The sequence below is a fragment of the Sebastes fasciatus genome, chromosome 1, assembly GCF_043250625.1.
Source record: "Sebastes fasciatus isolate fSebFas1 chromosome 1, fSebFas1.pri, whole genome shotgun sequence".
Classification (NCBI taxonomy): domain Eukaryota; kingdom Metazoa; phylum Chordata; class Actinopteri; order Perciformes; family Sebastidae; genus Sebastes; species Sebastes fasciatus.
This window is the reverse complement of record NC_133795.1, coordinates 1,627,358-1,643,812: the sequence shown is the minus strand read 5'-3', so window position 1 is coordinate 1,643,812 and position 16,455 is coordinate 1,627,358. Positions and strand designations below refer to the sequence as shown.

Sequence of the window (16,455 nt, the reverse complement as noted above, 5' to 3'; positions counted from 1 at the left end):
GGCGTCGTTAAAAAAAGCCTGACCTTTCAAAACTATTCGCTGACTGCTAACGTTACTCGTGTTAACTAGCGGCCCACTTCTGTGTTTCGGTACGGTTGGCTTTCACACCTGATGCGAACCGTACCCGAGTACACATGATCCGTACTGCAGACCACCTTTTCAAGTGGACTCGGGTACGGATCGATGAACCGTGCCCGAGTACGGTACGTAGCGTTCACACTAATCAATCGGACAGGACTTTGGGGACAAGTGGACTGGGATCCGGGCCCAACTCCCTAATGTGAAAGCACCCTAAGACTGCTAAAGCCTCATATCGGTCTGAACTTTAAAATGTATTTATTTCAAAGAATGAGGACAGTGGATTTTGACATGTTTGTTGTTTCCAAGATCGTGTCACAGACACTCCTGAAAGTTGCTCACCTGGTGCATACGCCAGAAACGTTTTCAGTCTTGCTTACCCTTCCACGATCTTGGGCCCATAAAGTATAACAGTTAAAATATAATGATCACTGATACGGCTCTGTGAGACTTAAAGGATAGGATTTATTTTTTTTTGCACAGCGGTAGACACAGTGAAATAACTTTAGAAGTAAAAGAAGAGAAATGTGTCCATCTTTTTACAGCCATAGCCTTTGTAATGATGGGAACATCACACTTTTTTGGGACACTGTTCTGCAAACATAGTTCATCGTTTTGCTTTACAGCTTTTTGTATAAATGTTCAATATCCTGCAGCCGATGAAGGTGCACCATCATGCTTTGCAAGTTTTAGTTGATGCAGACATAAAAGAAAGGAATAAAGTGTTCATATGCAGCTATTGAACAAGTTCTGTTCAATAAAAGTAAAAGTAAGAAAGACTTCTAACTAGGGCTGTGAAGGGCGAATAATCGCGATCGCACTTTTCTGTTCAAAATGTACCTTAAAGGGACTGTTTGTAAGAATCAGAAATGTCTTGTTAACAGCGACACCTGTGGTCGTTAAGTCAACTAAAGTCAGCGTCCTGTTGCTGGCGCTTGTGCTCGCTCTACATAGACATGAAGGAGCATCACTCAACACAGTGAGGAGACACACGTCAGCTAAAAGCACAATATCACTCTATATTTCAGCTGCTTGGCAGTAATGTTAGCTGACCAGACCAAGGTCTCTCCATGAATCAATGCTGATCCTAGTGTTGGCTTTTCCCGCCTCAGCCTCCCGACCGCGGCCGGAGGGAACGGGGGAGACGGCGGAGTTTTGGTCGGAGACGATAACGTTTCTCTCTGCGGAGCCCCGTCACTTCACAAGACACGGGAAACCTCTGTTGGTCTGGAGGAGCTGCAGCAGTTATTTCTGCACAAACGTCCACTGAACATTCACTAGATATTCTCAGAGCTAAACTAACTCTTCTGCAGTGTGGAGTGAGCAGCATGCACGTGAGAGGTGGAGAGAGAGAGAGAGAAGGAGCACGGTGTGTGAGTGAAGGCAGGCAGAGGAGCAGAGGAGCAGAGGAGCAGAGACTCCGGTCCTGGAGACCAAAGCTACGGTCTCCTCCGCGTCCTCCGACCGCGGCCAACACTGTTTAACAGCTTCACTAGATACAACCAAGAGGTTTTGGTGCTTCCGTGTAGTTTGTTTTGGAGTCTGAGTCTGAACAGCGTAGACACACGAGAGACCATTTTTCATCGCCAAACTTTAGCGTAAGTTTGGAGCGTTATTTAACCTCCTTCACAACAAGCTGGTCTGACATGGTTGGTACCGATGGATTCATCAGGTTTACTAGTTTCATATGATACCAGTATCTTCACTCTAGCTTTGAGCCCGCTACAAACTAAAAATCGCAAGGTGCGTTAATGCGTTAAAGCAATTAGTGGCGTTAAAACGTTAGCATTGACAGCCCTACTTCTAACCAAAAGATGAGGATGAGCTTAATAACCAGGTTATTAATGCCATTTCTGTACTTCAGCTCAGATGTAATTTAATATCAAAAGTATGTGTTTTACTTTGTGAGGAAGAATCTGAACTGTGAACGTGTCATCCTCTTATTCATCTCTCAGTTTCTGTTCGAGAGAGTGGAAGGCATCTCCAGGGCAACCATCATCGATCTGGATGCTCATCAGGTGAGCCGATACCATTACCTCTCTCTGTGTCAATGTGCATCGCTGCTCGGGAGCTGACATTGATGACAAGATAACCCCCCCCCCCTCCCCCTTTTTAACCACCAGCCAATCAATGAGGCTCCCCGCGGGTCAAATTGGCCCTTACTGTCATATTCAGTGGAATGCATCTAAAAAGATCTCCACTGGCAAACAGCTGAGTGCCTACCAGCTCTGGATGATATCGGACTATCACCGGGGCATCTGCAGTAATGTCAGCTACTTGTGTGTGTTTGGGCTTGTTAACACGGAGATGTGTGTTTTTTCAAAAACGGTAACATGAAGGGGGCTGCTGTACATCTTCTTCTATATAATTCATCTTTGATGTGGCCTGTAGATTCACCCCATTGTATCATCACTCAGTGTGCAGGGATTTATAAATGAACACAGTCAAACCTGAATAATCCATAACACCGTGATTGTCTCCCATTGGCTTTTCAAAGGGATAGTTCAGGTGTTTCTCAGTGGGGTTGTATGAGGTACTTATCCATAGTCAGTGTGTTACCTACAGTAGATGAAGGTCGGCACGCCACAAGTTTTGCTAATGCCGTTCCTCTTCCGGTGCTTTCAAAGCGAGCGTCAGGAATAAATAGAAACACGTCGTCCGACAAAAGTTCAGTTAGAACACTCCAATAGAGAATAATATAATCCAATTGATTTTGCAGCTGACGCTAGTCTATGGTTAGGACACGGACACCGTAATCTCATTAAGACACCTAGTTAAAACTTAGTGACCACAGGGGGTCACCTACAGCGGATATTTGGTGGCCACAGAGTAACCTTTTGTGGCCATGGTTAATGTCGAAGCCTGTATTCATTATAGATTGTGAACTGTCAGAAAGTATGTTTTTTGCTGAGTGTTAGGTTGTTATAACTCAAGTGGGATTTAACAAATGGATGAGGGCTGCAGTATAGCAGAAGGCGTGCTTTACTGCAGCACAACAACCCCGGTGATAAGCCTCATAACAGGGACACTCGTGTCCATGTAAACACACTCATTGATGATGTCTCAAGGTTCCCGGGGTCAATGGCTGCTTTCCAGGAATAGAGCTTTATTCATTTTTGAGCTATGGCTCATTGCTAATGATGCGCCTTTACCTATTGACACAAACAGGGGGATCAATACAGATGCTGCCGAGTAAATAATTCATGAAGAACAAAGAGCTAATCTGCATGGAGAAGTGCCCCTCTCAGCACATAATTGGGCACGAGAGAAATATTGGGGGTATGCAGTAAAACTCCTAATTACAACCCTGAAAACACGACGCTTAAAGTTCTCTCGTCCTCACATAAATTGAGATTATGGCCTCGACAGCTGTGTTGCTTATTCACCCCGTCAACAACACAACAATAAGGATCAATTAAAGGTTTAATTTATAAGAAGCGAGGCTGGAGTCCTGCTGTGAAAGTATCAGTGAGAGTGTGATAAAGCACCCAGAGGAGGATTTCAGTTTTAATGGACAGTAAATGTTACACTTCACCTAAATAAAGACAAACAGTGATAGTTGACCTTTCCATCGGCACCGGCTGAACAACATAAACACCAGCAGTGTTGGCAACCAGATTTAGTGACTTTTCAGACCCTCTTAGCGACTTTATTTCTAAAAAGCAACTAGGGACACATTTAGACACTATTAATGTTAGTCCACGGCTCTTCTGCCAACAGAACAGGGTCTCTACTCTCGTCTTGTACGATGCCGTGCACAGGCAGGCGGTCAGCCGACACAACCACTGAGCTTTATGCAAATGATGCACAATGACGTCATCTGGCGACTTTTAGCAACTTTAAGAGCTAATGCTAACTATTATTTTGTTTTACATTTTTAATGCTAGCTACTTTTAGTGGAAAAGAGTTGGCAACACTAAAAAGTATGTTTGAATCCAGCCACAAATCAACAAACAAACAGTCTGAAAAAATGATCATCGACTTGAATTAACAGTTCTGAACTATTTTGGTAACACTTTATAATAACCATCATTTATAAAAAGTAAATTGATAGGTAATTAAACTTAGCTCATAGTTATTTTACAGTTTTACTGTTTTATTTTATTATTAGTTTGTGTAATACGATGTAATTAGTTTATAAATTATATATTGCATCATAGCTGGTAAGAGACCACAATTACATTCTGATTTCATTATTTATTTATTGGTTCTTTGTCTTTGTTTTTCCATGCATCACATTTTCACACATCCACTCCCTACACTACTGACTCTACAGATTTCTCCCATACATTATTTTTACTTACTTTTTACGTATTTTGATTAATAAATCACTTTATTGGTTCAGTATACCCGTGTGTCTCGTTTTTGCCACAGTTCTATAGCCGGGCTGTGACAAATGGGGGCTCGTCCGGGATACTTATCATTTCATTGTTCGTTAACGGTGAAATAACTATTAACTATGTTTAATTAACTATCATTTTATCATTTATAAATGATGGTTATTGTAAAGTGTTACCACTATTTTTGACCACTCATATTATCTGTTAGAGGTGGGAATCACCAGAGACCCCACGATACGATAGTATCACAATACTTCAGTCACGATATGATCTTATTGTGATGTTAAACATTTTGCAATATGTTTAGTATTGAGATAAGATATATTGTATATTCATTACCTTTTTTCAAACTCAAACTATGCAGTTTGTCAACATGTGTTTTATCTAATAAGATGCAGTATTTCTCTCTGTTCATCTCAGAGTTTTCATTCACATAATTTATCTGGAGGTCAGAGGTCAAGGGTCCCCTTTGAAAATGGCCATGCAAGTTTTTCATCGCCAAAATTTAGCGTAACTTTTGGAGAGTTATTTTGCATTCTTCCATGACAAGCTAGTATGACATGGTTGATACCAATGGATTCATTAGGTCTTCTAGTTTCATATGATGCCAGTATGTTCCCTCTACCTTTAAGACTGAGCCCGCTACAACCTCTGACAGACAGAATAGCGTCCAGATTGCTAAGAGTTTAATATTTTATATAATAAAAGATCAATACTTGACATCAATACAATATTGCCAATCAAAATATTGTGATACTATTCTGTATCAATCTCTCCCCCCACCCCTATTACCTGTTAGTATCTCTGTCTCTGTGTAAAAGAGTTAATATTGATATTACATTGACATAAATGTTGTATAAACTGTAGCTGTTGATCATCTTTCGCTCCTCACCTAGTATCATCTGGTAACAGACATTTACTACGAACAACATCCTTTCTGCTGTTCTTAGATGAAAGAGAAGAATGTTCCCGTTTCTCTTTAATGCCTCAGCCCTCCTGCCTCTGTTTTATTATGTTTTGTTAAGTATTGATAGATGGCTCTAACATTTAACAGCCTGCAGATGTTTGAACTTGGTAAAGAAGTGAAGGGAAGGCCGGTTTGAAGCCAGCAGTGAAGGCGTTTGGCTGACACTAACAAATGGCAGTGAAACGGCAATCTTTCATTGTACAGTATGAGGGTGGCGGGGGGTAGGACTAATAAGACTGCAGGCAGCATATGAGCTGATTTATAGTCTCAGGCTGTCTGTTAGAGGTGGAGCAGAGCATTCACTGACATGTTGGTTTAGTCTTTGTCTTAAGTGGAGCTGCAACGATCAGTCGACTAATTGATTAGTCAATCAACAGAAACATAATCGCCAACTATTTTGATAATTGATTAATCGTTAACATAATTTTTCATGCAAAAATGTCAGAAGATTTTCTTCAGTAAGTAGCCGTGTGATAAACGGGATAATGTACAGCTAGCAGGTCATTTATGTGAGATAATCCCCTTCAGGGCGTTGAGAGATGAGTGCGTCATGCCCTGTCGGGGTTTATTTCACAACATTGACATTATCCCTTACATATTAGTGCTGTCAATCAATTAAGATATTTAATCACGATTAATCCAATTAATCTTAAACTAACCGATCGAGGCAGCGGTAGACCAGCAACTCTCCTGTTCTGCGATGTCAAATATATTTTTTTTTCTGTCTGGTTGCTGTGGCGAGAGCAGAGATAACCGCCATCCACTGTAATACACTGACTATGGATAAGTACCTCATACAAGCCCACTTCAAAACACCCAAACTATCACTTTAATGTATATTATATAGAGTTGTCAATCGATTAAAACATTTAATTGCGATTAATCGCAAATTAATCACACATTTTTTATTTGTTCAAAATGTACCTTAAAGGGAGATTTGTCACGTTTTAAATCCTCTTATCAAAGTAGGAGTGGGCAAATATGCTGCTTTATGCAAACATATGTATATATTTATTATAGGAAATCAATTAACAACACAAAACAATGACAGATATTGATCCAGAAACCCTCACAGGTACTGCATTTAGCATAAAACATTATGCTCCAATCATAACATGTCAAACTGCAGCCCAACAGGCAACAACAGCTGTCAGTGTGTCAGTGTGCTGACTTGACTATGACTTGTTCCAAACCATTCAACGATGTATTATACAGTCACTTGGGAATGATGTTGAGCTCACACCAGATTGTCCTGCTTGTCCCGTACATCCTCCTCTTCATCCAGTAATAGTAGAGTTGGCACGAAGCCTAATCTCCTCCTGACAGCAGCCAGACACTTTGGGTGACAAATGAAGGGAGAGGAAATGAAAAGTGATGGAGTAGCCGTGAATTGTTTATAAGTATTTTTAACATGTAATACCGGCAGACGACAAGACTATTTATCCCGGCTGTCAGTCGGCGCGGCGCGGCGAGTCTCAGGTAAACAAACGAGTGTGAGTGACACCTGTGTGGACCTTGGCACGGTGAAGTGATGTGTCGGACCGTCGCAGCGCTGCAAGTTTATCGACTGCTTAGTGTTACACATGAACGAGGCATCATCGAGGGTGACAAAAAACAATTACCTGATTCAGCTTGTCAGTGTTGGATGGTGTTTAAAGAAGCAGAGACGGCATCAAAGTGCTTTTACGTGTTATAAATGAAAGTTGTTGTTCTGCTCTGTTGCAGGGAAACGGACACGAGCGCGATTTCTTGGACGACAAGCGAGTGTACATCATGGACGTGTATAATCGCTACATATATCCCGGGGACGGATTTGCCAAAAGTGAGTGATAGCACCGTCAGTTCAGTGTTCTACTGTAGGTTATACACTGATTATGGATAAGCACCTCATACTACCCCTCTTCTAAACACCCAAACTATCCCTGTAATGTATATTATATGTACTCATAATTAAATATGGTGACAAAATAAGCTCCAGACGGGTCCTGCTGCCTGGTTGGAGGTTGAGGTTCCAGCCCCTAGATGTCACTCAGTGCCATGTTAATTATGCTGCGATTCCCCCTCCTCTGCACTACCACTCTCTCTATTAGCACTCAGCAGGAAATCTATCATGCAACACTATAATCACAGCTTTTACACGCACTAATCTATCAATACATTAAAGCTGATCTGACAGCGACCACATGTCACCATTTGACCCCAATTTCTAACAACACTCCGGGGAGGAAACGTCACAGTCCTGCCGTTAAAACTCTCCCCATCCTTCGGCTATCTTCTGCTCTGCAACTAATTGCATTTTTTAATCGTCTATACCCCTTAAGAAAGTGAAATAAATGTACATTCTGGCTTGTTTAAGATAAAAAAAAACTCACAGTTCTATTCTGCTTCATATTTTCCCTCCAAGACACATTTATGTCCTCGTACCTTCAAAGACCAAAAGCTGACAATTTTTGGACACTTTTTTTTTTATTCTTTCAAGTCTTCTGTAAAAACTACCATAAAAATCATGTTTCTCGTGCTATTGCCTTGTTCATTCCTGCTTTTTGCAGCTTAATTCTGTTTGAATATTGAAACATTTGGTCTCCTAATTAACCTTTTTCATCATTTGCCATTAATTATTGGAAATGTACGAAGTAATTAATTAAAGCACTGCTGCAGATTTACATAACGGAGTATTCTATAGATAGAGAAACACAATTACCTACCTGAACATCTCATGAGGATTCACTGAGCAGAACATTATTTTGTAAGCTTGTACTCTGCCTGATGTATTAAATACTGCAGTGATTATTAGCCTATATGAGGATTACTGTATGCTATGTTATTATGGGTGGTTGGTTTAATGTGGAGCTACATGTATGTTCTGTGGCTTGGTGATGACGATCAGTGTGGATATCCGTAATGTCTCTGTTTCTCTGTGCTTCAGGAGCCATAAAGAGGAAGGTGGAGCTGGACTGGGGCACTGAGGACTCGGAGTACCTTCAGAAAGTAGAGCTCCACTCTGAGGGAGCGCTGAACGAAGCCCGACCCGACATCATCGTCTACAACGCGGGGACGGACATCTTGGATGGCGACCCTCTCGGAGGACTCTCCATCTCACCGCAGGTACCTGACACTCCAGAAGTGATTATTGATACGCCTGCAGTGACAGATTACAGTTCATACTAAAGTTACAAAGCATCAACGGTGAGCTGGGAGGACAGTGAGCTACGTACACTCAGGGGACACGTCATTAGGTACATCTGGAATAATAATAACTTTATGCCCCCCCCACCCCCCATATGACAAAAATTAAGAACACAAGAGCACATATATCAAGCAGCACTGACCCCGTACATAAAATGGTGGTGCAAAATAAGAGAAATAACTAAATAAAATGACTAATCACACATTTTGTATTTGTTCTAAATGAACCTTAAAGGGAGATTTGTCAAGTATTTAATCCTCTTATCAACATGGGAGTGGGCAAATATGCTGCTTTACACAAATATATATATATATTTATTATTGGAAATCATTACTAACGCATTAACCTTTGACAGCCCTAGTTTTAGCAAGTTGAAAGGTGTTTCTATATATTCCAGTACAACACCAGCGTTAACTATGACCTCAGTAATAGACATCTAATTGAATTGACACATTTCACATTTCGGGTCCTTAACAATTATGGGTTAATTATTAATAATGTATGAAATACGTTGGGATGTTTTTCCATTAGAAAACCGTTTTAACCACTGATATGACCTCTGTTCAATGCAAAATCAGAGTAGGCTACAACAGGAGTTGAAGGAAGAGATCAAGCAAACAACAAGTTACTGAATGATGAACTAAATAACAAGAAATAATGACTTCATTTAAAATTGTCTGTTGCTATTCAACAACTGTATTACAGTTGTGTTGTGCAGCGTTACCATAGACTGTATATAAGAAGAGGACGTAGTCACGGTGACGTCACCCGATGGTTTGTGGACTGGCGTTTTGAAGCCTTGAGCTCGAGAGGGCAGAGCTAAGTACAACTGAACACTGAAAAAGACATTTTTAGGAATGTATAAGTTGTAAGACGAAAACACGGACAACTCCCAGACCGGACAACGCTGTGGTAGCGACCTGTCAATCACAAGGTAGCCCCGCCCTAAAGCATCCCCTGCTTTATGGTCTATCTGACTCTAAATGGGACCATCATTTACTAAATGAACATCATGCTGTATTGAAGAAGACTTGAAACTAGAGATTGAGACCATAAACTTGTGTTTACAATGTTTACTGAGGTCATAAATCAAGAGAGAAGCAATCTTCTATACAATCACACTTCTTTTAGCAACCAGAGGAGTCGCCCCCTGCTGGCTGGTAGAAAGAATGCAAGTTTAAGACACTTCAGCGTTGGCTTCACTTCTCAGACCCGGAGGTTGCCGCCTGGTTTCTACACAACATTATCTTTCTTTCGCTGTTGGCATATGCAACAGAATTTTACCCTCAATGATGGGATGTATCTTTGGGAGTTTTAGTTCTTCTCCCGACATGTTTTTATGTACACAAGCTCGGACTTTTTTTCGAACACAGTTTCTCATTTTCTTATGCTGATGATTCAACAAAGAGAGTTTCTTGTCCACCCAAGACTTGCAAGTTCTCCAATGATGCCTCGCCTACTGTTACACTGTCTATAGAGAACATTAAGGAGACTGTAACATCGGAAACCCTGCATGTCTGAAATATATTTTCCCATCTCGTATCTATCTATCTATCTGTGTATCTTTTAGCATCCTGTATTTCAGCTTCAAACTTTTGTTGCATTACTTTCTCTCTTGATCTCCCTACATCTGTCCTTTGTTCATTATCAACTCATTATCAGAGATAGTTTGGGAACAACTGAACTATCATATTAGGCAAATATACTGCAAAATTCCCTCAAAATGAACCCGAACACATCGACCAATGTTATGTGATTTCTGTTCATTATAGATGGCATTACATACAGGGATGGAGGTGACACCAATCTGTAGCAATGTGTCTGTTACAGTGCACTGATTAGTTTGGTGTTGAAGAGTGAAAGTGACGAGCATCTTCAGATCAGTTTACTCTCTTTACTCTGAAAAAATCCTCTTAACCATTTTTTAAAAGTTCAAATTCGGTATCCGCTGTGCTGCATTGGCAGGAGAAATATGTGAATATATAGAAGTGGCAGGCTCAGCTGTGTCGGGTCACGTGACCACTTCGTCAAGCTAATTTGTCAGGAAATTTGAAAGCATCCTGAGAGCTGATCCGCAGGAGCCAAATTTGGATTTATGACTTCCTGTGTGCAGAGATATCCTGCCAGTGATCCTGCAAATTCCACAGAATAATTGGAGCAAATAAGGCGAATCTGCAGAATGTGTTAGTGGGGACGCTACACTGATGTGTGTTGCACAGCTAATTTGTTATTTGGGCCTGAAATTAAAAAAGAAACTCAGTTAGTGCAGACTTTAATAATTGTTATTTAAAGTTGTGGTTGAACATGTGTTTCTGTCATGACTAATGATGTTCACAATTAGTCATTGTGGTACAAATTGCTCCATAATCAATGAGATTTTAGACACAAGCTGTTCCCCAAACTGCATGTGATTATCATAAAGTGGGCATGTCTGTAAAGGGGAGACTCGTGGGTACCCATAGAACCCATTTACATTCACTGATCTGGAGGTCAGAGGTCAAGGGACCCCTTTGGAAATGGACATGACAGTTTTTCCTCGCCCAAAATTTAGCGTAAGTTTGGAGCGTTATTTAACCTCCTTCACGACAAACTAGTCTGACATGGTTGGTACCGATGAATTCATCAGGTTTTGTAGTTTCATATGATGCCAGTATCTTTACTCTAGCTTTAAAACTGAGCCGCTACAACCTAAGAAACGCAAGTTGCATTAATGCGTTAAAAGGAATTTGAGGCGTTATCACGTTAACTTTGACAACCTTAACACAAACCTAATGTACTTATGCAATACATGTTGGATTTAGCGCCGTGACGCTGTCGGCACCTGTTGCTGATGACGGCTACTTTTTAAGTGTCATAATGACAAATGCCGGTTCAGCCGGTTTGCATGAAATCAAAGCGGTATAAGCTAGTGGACCCAACTCTGCCCTCCTCGGTCCGGGATAGACTGACCAGTTTCCTCTCGTCTTTCTCTGCCAGGGCATTGTAAAGAGAGATGAGATTGTGTTCAGGGCCGCGAGGCGACGGGGCGTCCCCATACTCATGGTGACTTCGGGGGGATACCAGAAGAAAACCGCCCGCATCATCGCCGACTCCATCCTCAACCTGCACCGGCAGGGCCTGATCGGAGCGGAGGCTCTGGAGGGGGAGGGATCATCACCGCTGGTGACCGGCATGGTGTGCAGCAGCTCCGGATCTGTTGGATCAACATTCACCGCTGTCTGAGCCGCATTAATCCTGACGTTAACACTGTCTGCTCTGCAGCTGTGACATTTAAAGGCACTGAAGTAACTTTATATTTATTTGACATTTATGACCGGGGGGGTGGGTGGGGGGGGAGGGTTATCCAGTGCTTGTTTGCACATATATAACAGCTTTAGCTTTGGTATTTTTATTTACATTTTTAATGTAGAAGTTGTCAGTTATTCAAAGGGAATAAGTCATACTGAAACAATAACACTCCCCTCAAGTTCTCATAAAAAGACTTGTTTAAATGTTCATCAGTAGGAGAATGATGGGTTTTATGTTTAATGTTCGGGCAGCGTTTTAGAGACGTATTCTTTCATCTCAGGAAATGTAATATTGTCATTAGTCAAAGATACGATACATTACTAGTCCATGAAATTGTAAAGAGGTTTTGATGTTCTTATATTAATTAATCCTGCATCTCAGTTCTAACGGCTGTGAGAGGTGAAACACGAGATAATTGAAAACTATAACTGTCAAACATAATCTAATGGTGATGTTTAACCTCCGTTCAGAACATGATGTCTTCTTCATTCCTCATTAGCATTTTGTTTTATTACTTCTACTATAAATTGGTGTTTTTTTCCGTCTAGATAATATTGTAATCATTATAGCGTTAGCGGTGGTTCATTAATCAAGTTCAGCCATTGATGAGTTTTTGTACTTAATGCCTTTAAATGCACTCGGTTAATGTTTACAGGGAGCCCAATAGGATTTTATCGTTTTGTCTCTTTTAAACGTGACAAATTTAAACACTTTGAGCACTTTAACTGGTTAAAAATAACATTCCCACACTTCTACAAATCAATATTGTTGTTTCAGTGTGTTCCTGTCGTCTCCAGATCAAAATCCCAAAACTGAAAAGTGTTCAGTGATTAATGAGCCGGCCTGTTCAGAGGAGATTTCGGGGGTTTTACTACTGATTGGTTGTCTGTAGTCAGACATACAGAACTCTCCTAATGATGTTTACACATGTTACTGTGTACACGGAGACAAAATAGATCTCTGGATCAATATGACTAATGCAACAGCTGGAACAATATCACACTAAAGACTCTCCGTCACACACAGACAGAATACTCACTGAGCTCTGTACAGTTTGTTTGTGTGTTATGTTAACTAACTAAGCCATTTTAGTTTGAAGTTCTACCTAAAACATTTGAAAAGTCTGAAGTATTTGTGCATCTTTTGCTGACTCATACATGAAATACTCATATTGCCTCTTCATGCTGATTTAAAGCTTCAATAGGTAACTTTTTTGGCGGAGAGATTACTGGTAATTAAAGGGAAAATTTGCCACCTTTGTATATGGATGTCCAATCAGTGTTGATGGTAAATGTAGTCCACAGCAATTAGGCGTGTAACGATTCATCTACTACATCGATGTATCGATTTATATTCCTACGATCCAACTACATCGATAGGTACTCGGCAAGTTGTCCTTCACGGGAGACGGATATCGATATAAAATCGATTGTATGGATACTAAGGATTTGCACCTTGTATTTAAGGACGACAAACGTTCCATGAAAGTGTTTTTTTTTAGCACTTTTATTAGTATAGAAATGTTAAATGTTACTCCGGTTCACTCTTCAGATGCCAGCTCGCATCCATGGCGTGCATGCAGACGAGCGGCTCACTGGACTCCTTGCTCTATCAGCTGGTAGAGGAGCCGGTCGGCAGAGTTTCAGGCACTATCAATCCCCTTTACGAGGGCGGCTTCACCCACAGGAGCTTTCCCCGTGCGCTGTCATTTGTTCATTCAGAGAAAATTACTTTCCTTTCCCCGTCATGAGCCTCACGTATCCAGACGGTCCGCGGGGTCACGGGAGTAAAGTAATTGTCGGTATTTGCTCTCGGCAGCTCAGGTTCTGGAGGGTCCCCGCTGCAGCCACAGCCTCGCTCCGCCCGTATACTCTGGTTCAAATAAATACGGCTGAATATTCACGTCAGCCAAAACACTTTAAAATGTACCCTTGTCCACAACATCACCTGCACTCATATCACTCATATGCCATTTCCGCTGTCCGAAATGTAACTAGTTTGCAATACAAGTGAAGAGAACAAGGAAGTTCTGTTTTTGAGCGGCAAATAGAGCACGGCGCCCCCCTGGCTACCTGGAGAAATCCGATGTGTATATACCCCGCTGGATACAGGAAGAAATACAGACATTACAGCTTTCTGGGTCAACATCGCACTGTGTAACTTATTGCTTCATTCCAGGACATTTACCATCAACACTATTCTGGTCCTGGGTTTTCTTTCCGTGGTTTTGGTCATCATTGTTCTACTTATAATGATATTAAGCAAGATTTAGAATGGAGATCACATCTTTCTACATAGCTAGCGACCTAAGTACAACCATGAAGAAATGGCAACAGGATTACGTCAACAGACATGACCTGAGATTGGTTGTACGCTGAACGTTTTCGCTCTACATCACCACCTGACTTCCAGAGCAGTTGCTCTGAGTGTCTAATGATGACGCGGATGGGTTTACGTTGGAGTTAGTTGAAAGCCCGCTGCGTCTCAGGGTGTCTTGTGCGTCGGTACCAGACGCCGAGGGCTGTGACAATGAGACATCACATCAAGCCATGCTAACTGACATCCAGACATCAACCTGGAGGAGTAGTTGCAGAAGGAGGGAAGGTGTTCACTCCTTGCACAGTACACCAAGACGTGTCCTGTTGGGTTTATGAGTAGCTCAGGGCGTATTCACACCTGCCTTTGAATGGAAAAAGCCAAATTTACCTGCTGGTTTCTCTCATAGAAATTCATCTACTGATTTGAGTGATCTTGGTGTCAAATTATCTGTTTTCTAGCATGCTGGATCTTATTTTGTTAGTTTTAATCATGTTTAACTGCAATATGGCGGCCAGGGAATCAAGCATCAAGACCCAGCGGTTTCATTTTCCCGCCGAGAAAGTGTGTGTGAAGCTGAAATATCTTGCACGGTCATTGCGACGCAAGGAGACAAAGCCATCAGCACCAATAGGAACCCCTGGATGCTGTGACCCCCCATGCTCTCATGAGGAAGCAGACACTAAACAGACACAAAACGGCCGTTAACATTTTGTTAAACTATCAAAATTAGATCCAGCATGCTAGAAAACAGATAATTTGACACCAAGATCACTCAAATCAAACAAGTAGATGAATTTCTAAGAGAGAAACCAGCAGGTCGATTTGGCGGCCAGCTTGGATTTTCAAGTGGCCAATCGTTTATCATCGTGCCAAATGTGGTGCTTGTATCACTGTTTGCATGGTTTTTCCACTATTAATGCACGCCTCCTCCTGAACTGTCTTGATATGCTCCTTCGGTGCATCAACACGTTGTTTCCAAGTTGCCTCATTTTCAAACTGTGTCGTTTGCCTCGAGTGAAAAATTGCTACGAGGTAAAAAACCAAAAAGATGACCAGGACCGAGATCAAGCCGCGTAGTCGTCCCTCCATCGTTGCGTTCTGGAAGTCTGCTCTTCTTTGTTTACTTCCGGGAGTTTTCCAGCGTTGAAATTCTGACCAATCAGAGAGCAGTTTCTTTGCGCACCAAAATTTTGGTCTGCTTGTAAATGCTGCCGTGTGAACACAAACCAAACTCCAGGCAATATTGGTCCCTGATTCAGACCAGAGCAAACGAACTACAGGTGTGAAAACGCGTTGTGTAATGCAAAGAGAAATGTAGAGAGTAGCTGTGGAGTGTTTGGAAAGCTCAGGGAGACGAGTTAGAGACAAAGCTGTTGACCAAACGAGAAGAGATGTTAATGTTGCTGTGAATGTTTTAATAATGAAAGCACATCCTCTGTGGACTCGATGTGTTTTGCAGTTGACTGGACCTGAAGTGGCAGCTGGCAGGTGCTGCTGTGATGGTTTTCTAATGTATTTTCATATGAATTATCTTCCACTGCTCCGGCTTCACGCTGCTGGTTAAAAAACAAAAAGAAAGTTGTGAGTGGAGCAGCGACTCATGATCACTTAGAGGATTAAAAGGCCTGTCTTTGAACAGCGTGAAAAGCAGCGTTATCCAGGAAGCTGTTTGGACACATTCATAATGAAACTGTGAAAGGGGGGGGCATATTAGCGGTGTCAGTGCTAATTAGCTAAAGCCTTTGATCTGGTGTGCTGCTTTTGAATGCGTCTGGAAGTGTCTACCTTTTAATTAGGACTCAGAATATATCACTTATTGTACACATGGGCCTGTCCTTAACACCCGATGCCATCTCAGATTCAGCTCATCAGCTCCTTTTCTTTCTTTAGTCGTTAGAGTTGATTGAATGTTGCGTGCCAAAAATAACACTGAAGTCTTCAAAGCTGTACTGTATTTTCTAGGGTGTGTTTGTGGTTTGTGCTGACATTGATAACTACTTCTATGCATTCATACTGATACTGAATAAATTCATGACAACCAAAAGGTCTGTTTGGCTTTTTTATTTTTCATCTTTGAATTGCTTGATGCTAAAAGTGTATGTTAATGCTGCTGCTATGTAGTTCAGCCTTTCTCTGAGTTTTCCATTGAGTACTGCGTGTCCCATATGGGTGTTCCTAAAGCCCTGCCCAACATGATGTAATGATCCCACACTTGCAACCTAATGACTCAATAAGAAAACATCTAAAGTAAAGCCCCTTTAGTTTCCCTGATGCAT

The 16,455-nt window shown here is 41.5% G+C and overlaps 1 protein-coding gene across 4 annotated transcripts in view; it reads left to right on the top strand.

Annotated features, from left to right (window-relative positions):
- Nucleotides 1-16,455, top strand: part of hdac11 (histone deacetylase 11) — a 49,487-nt gene that overhangs the window by 13,017 nt on the left and 20,015 nt on the right. For 2 of the 4 annotated variants that reach the window (XM_074633190.1, XM_074633279.1), the window contains exons 8-10: nt 2,034-2,096; nt 7,111-7,207; nt 8,312-8,490. In XM_074633190.1, coding sequence (XP_074489291.1) covers nt 2,034-2,096; nt 7,111-7,207; nt 8,312-8,490 — 339 coding nt within the window. Of the gene's footprint in view, nt 1-2,033; nt 2,097-7,110; nt 7,208-8,311; nt 8,491-9,979; nt 11,518-11,548; nt 12,985-16,455 lie in introns of those variants that run through there. The other 2 variants (XM_074633008.1, XM_074633100.1) reach the window with 2 other exon arrangements.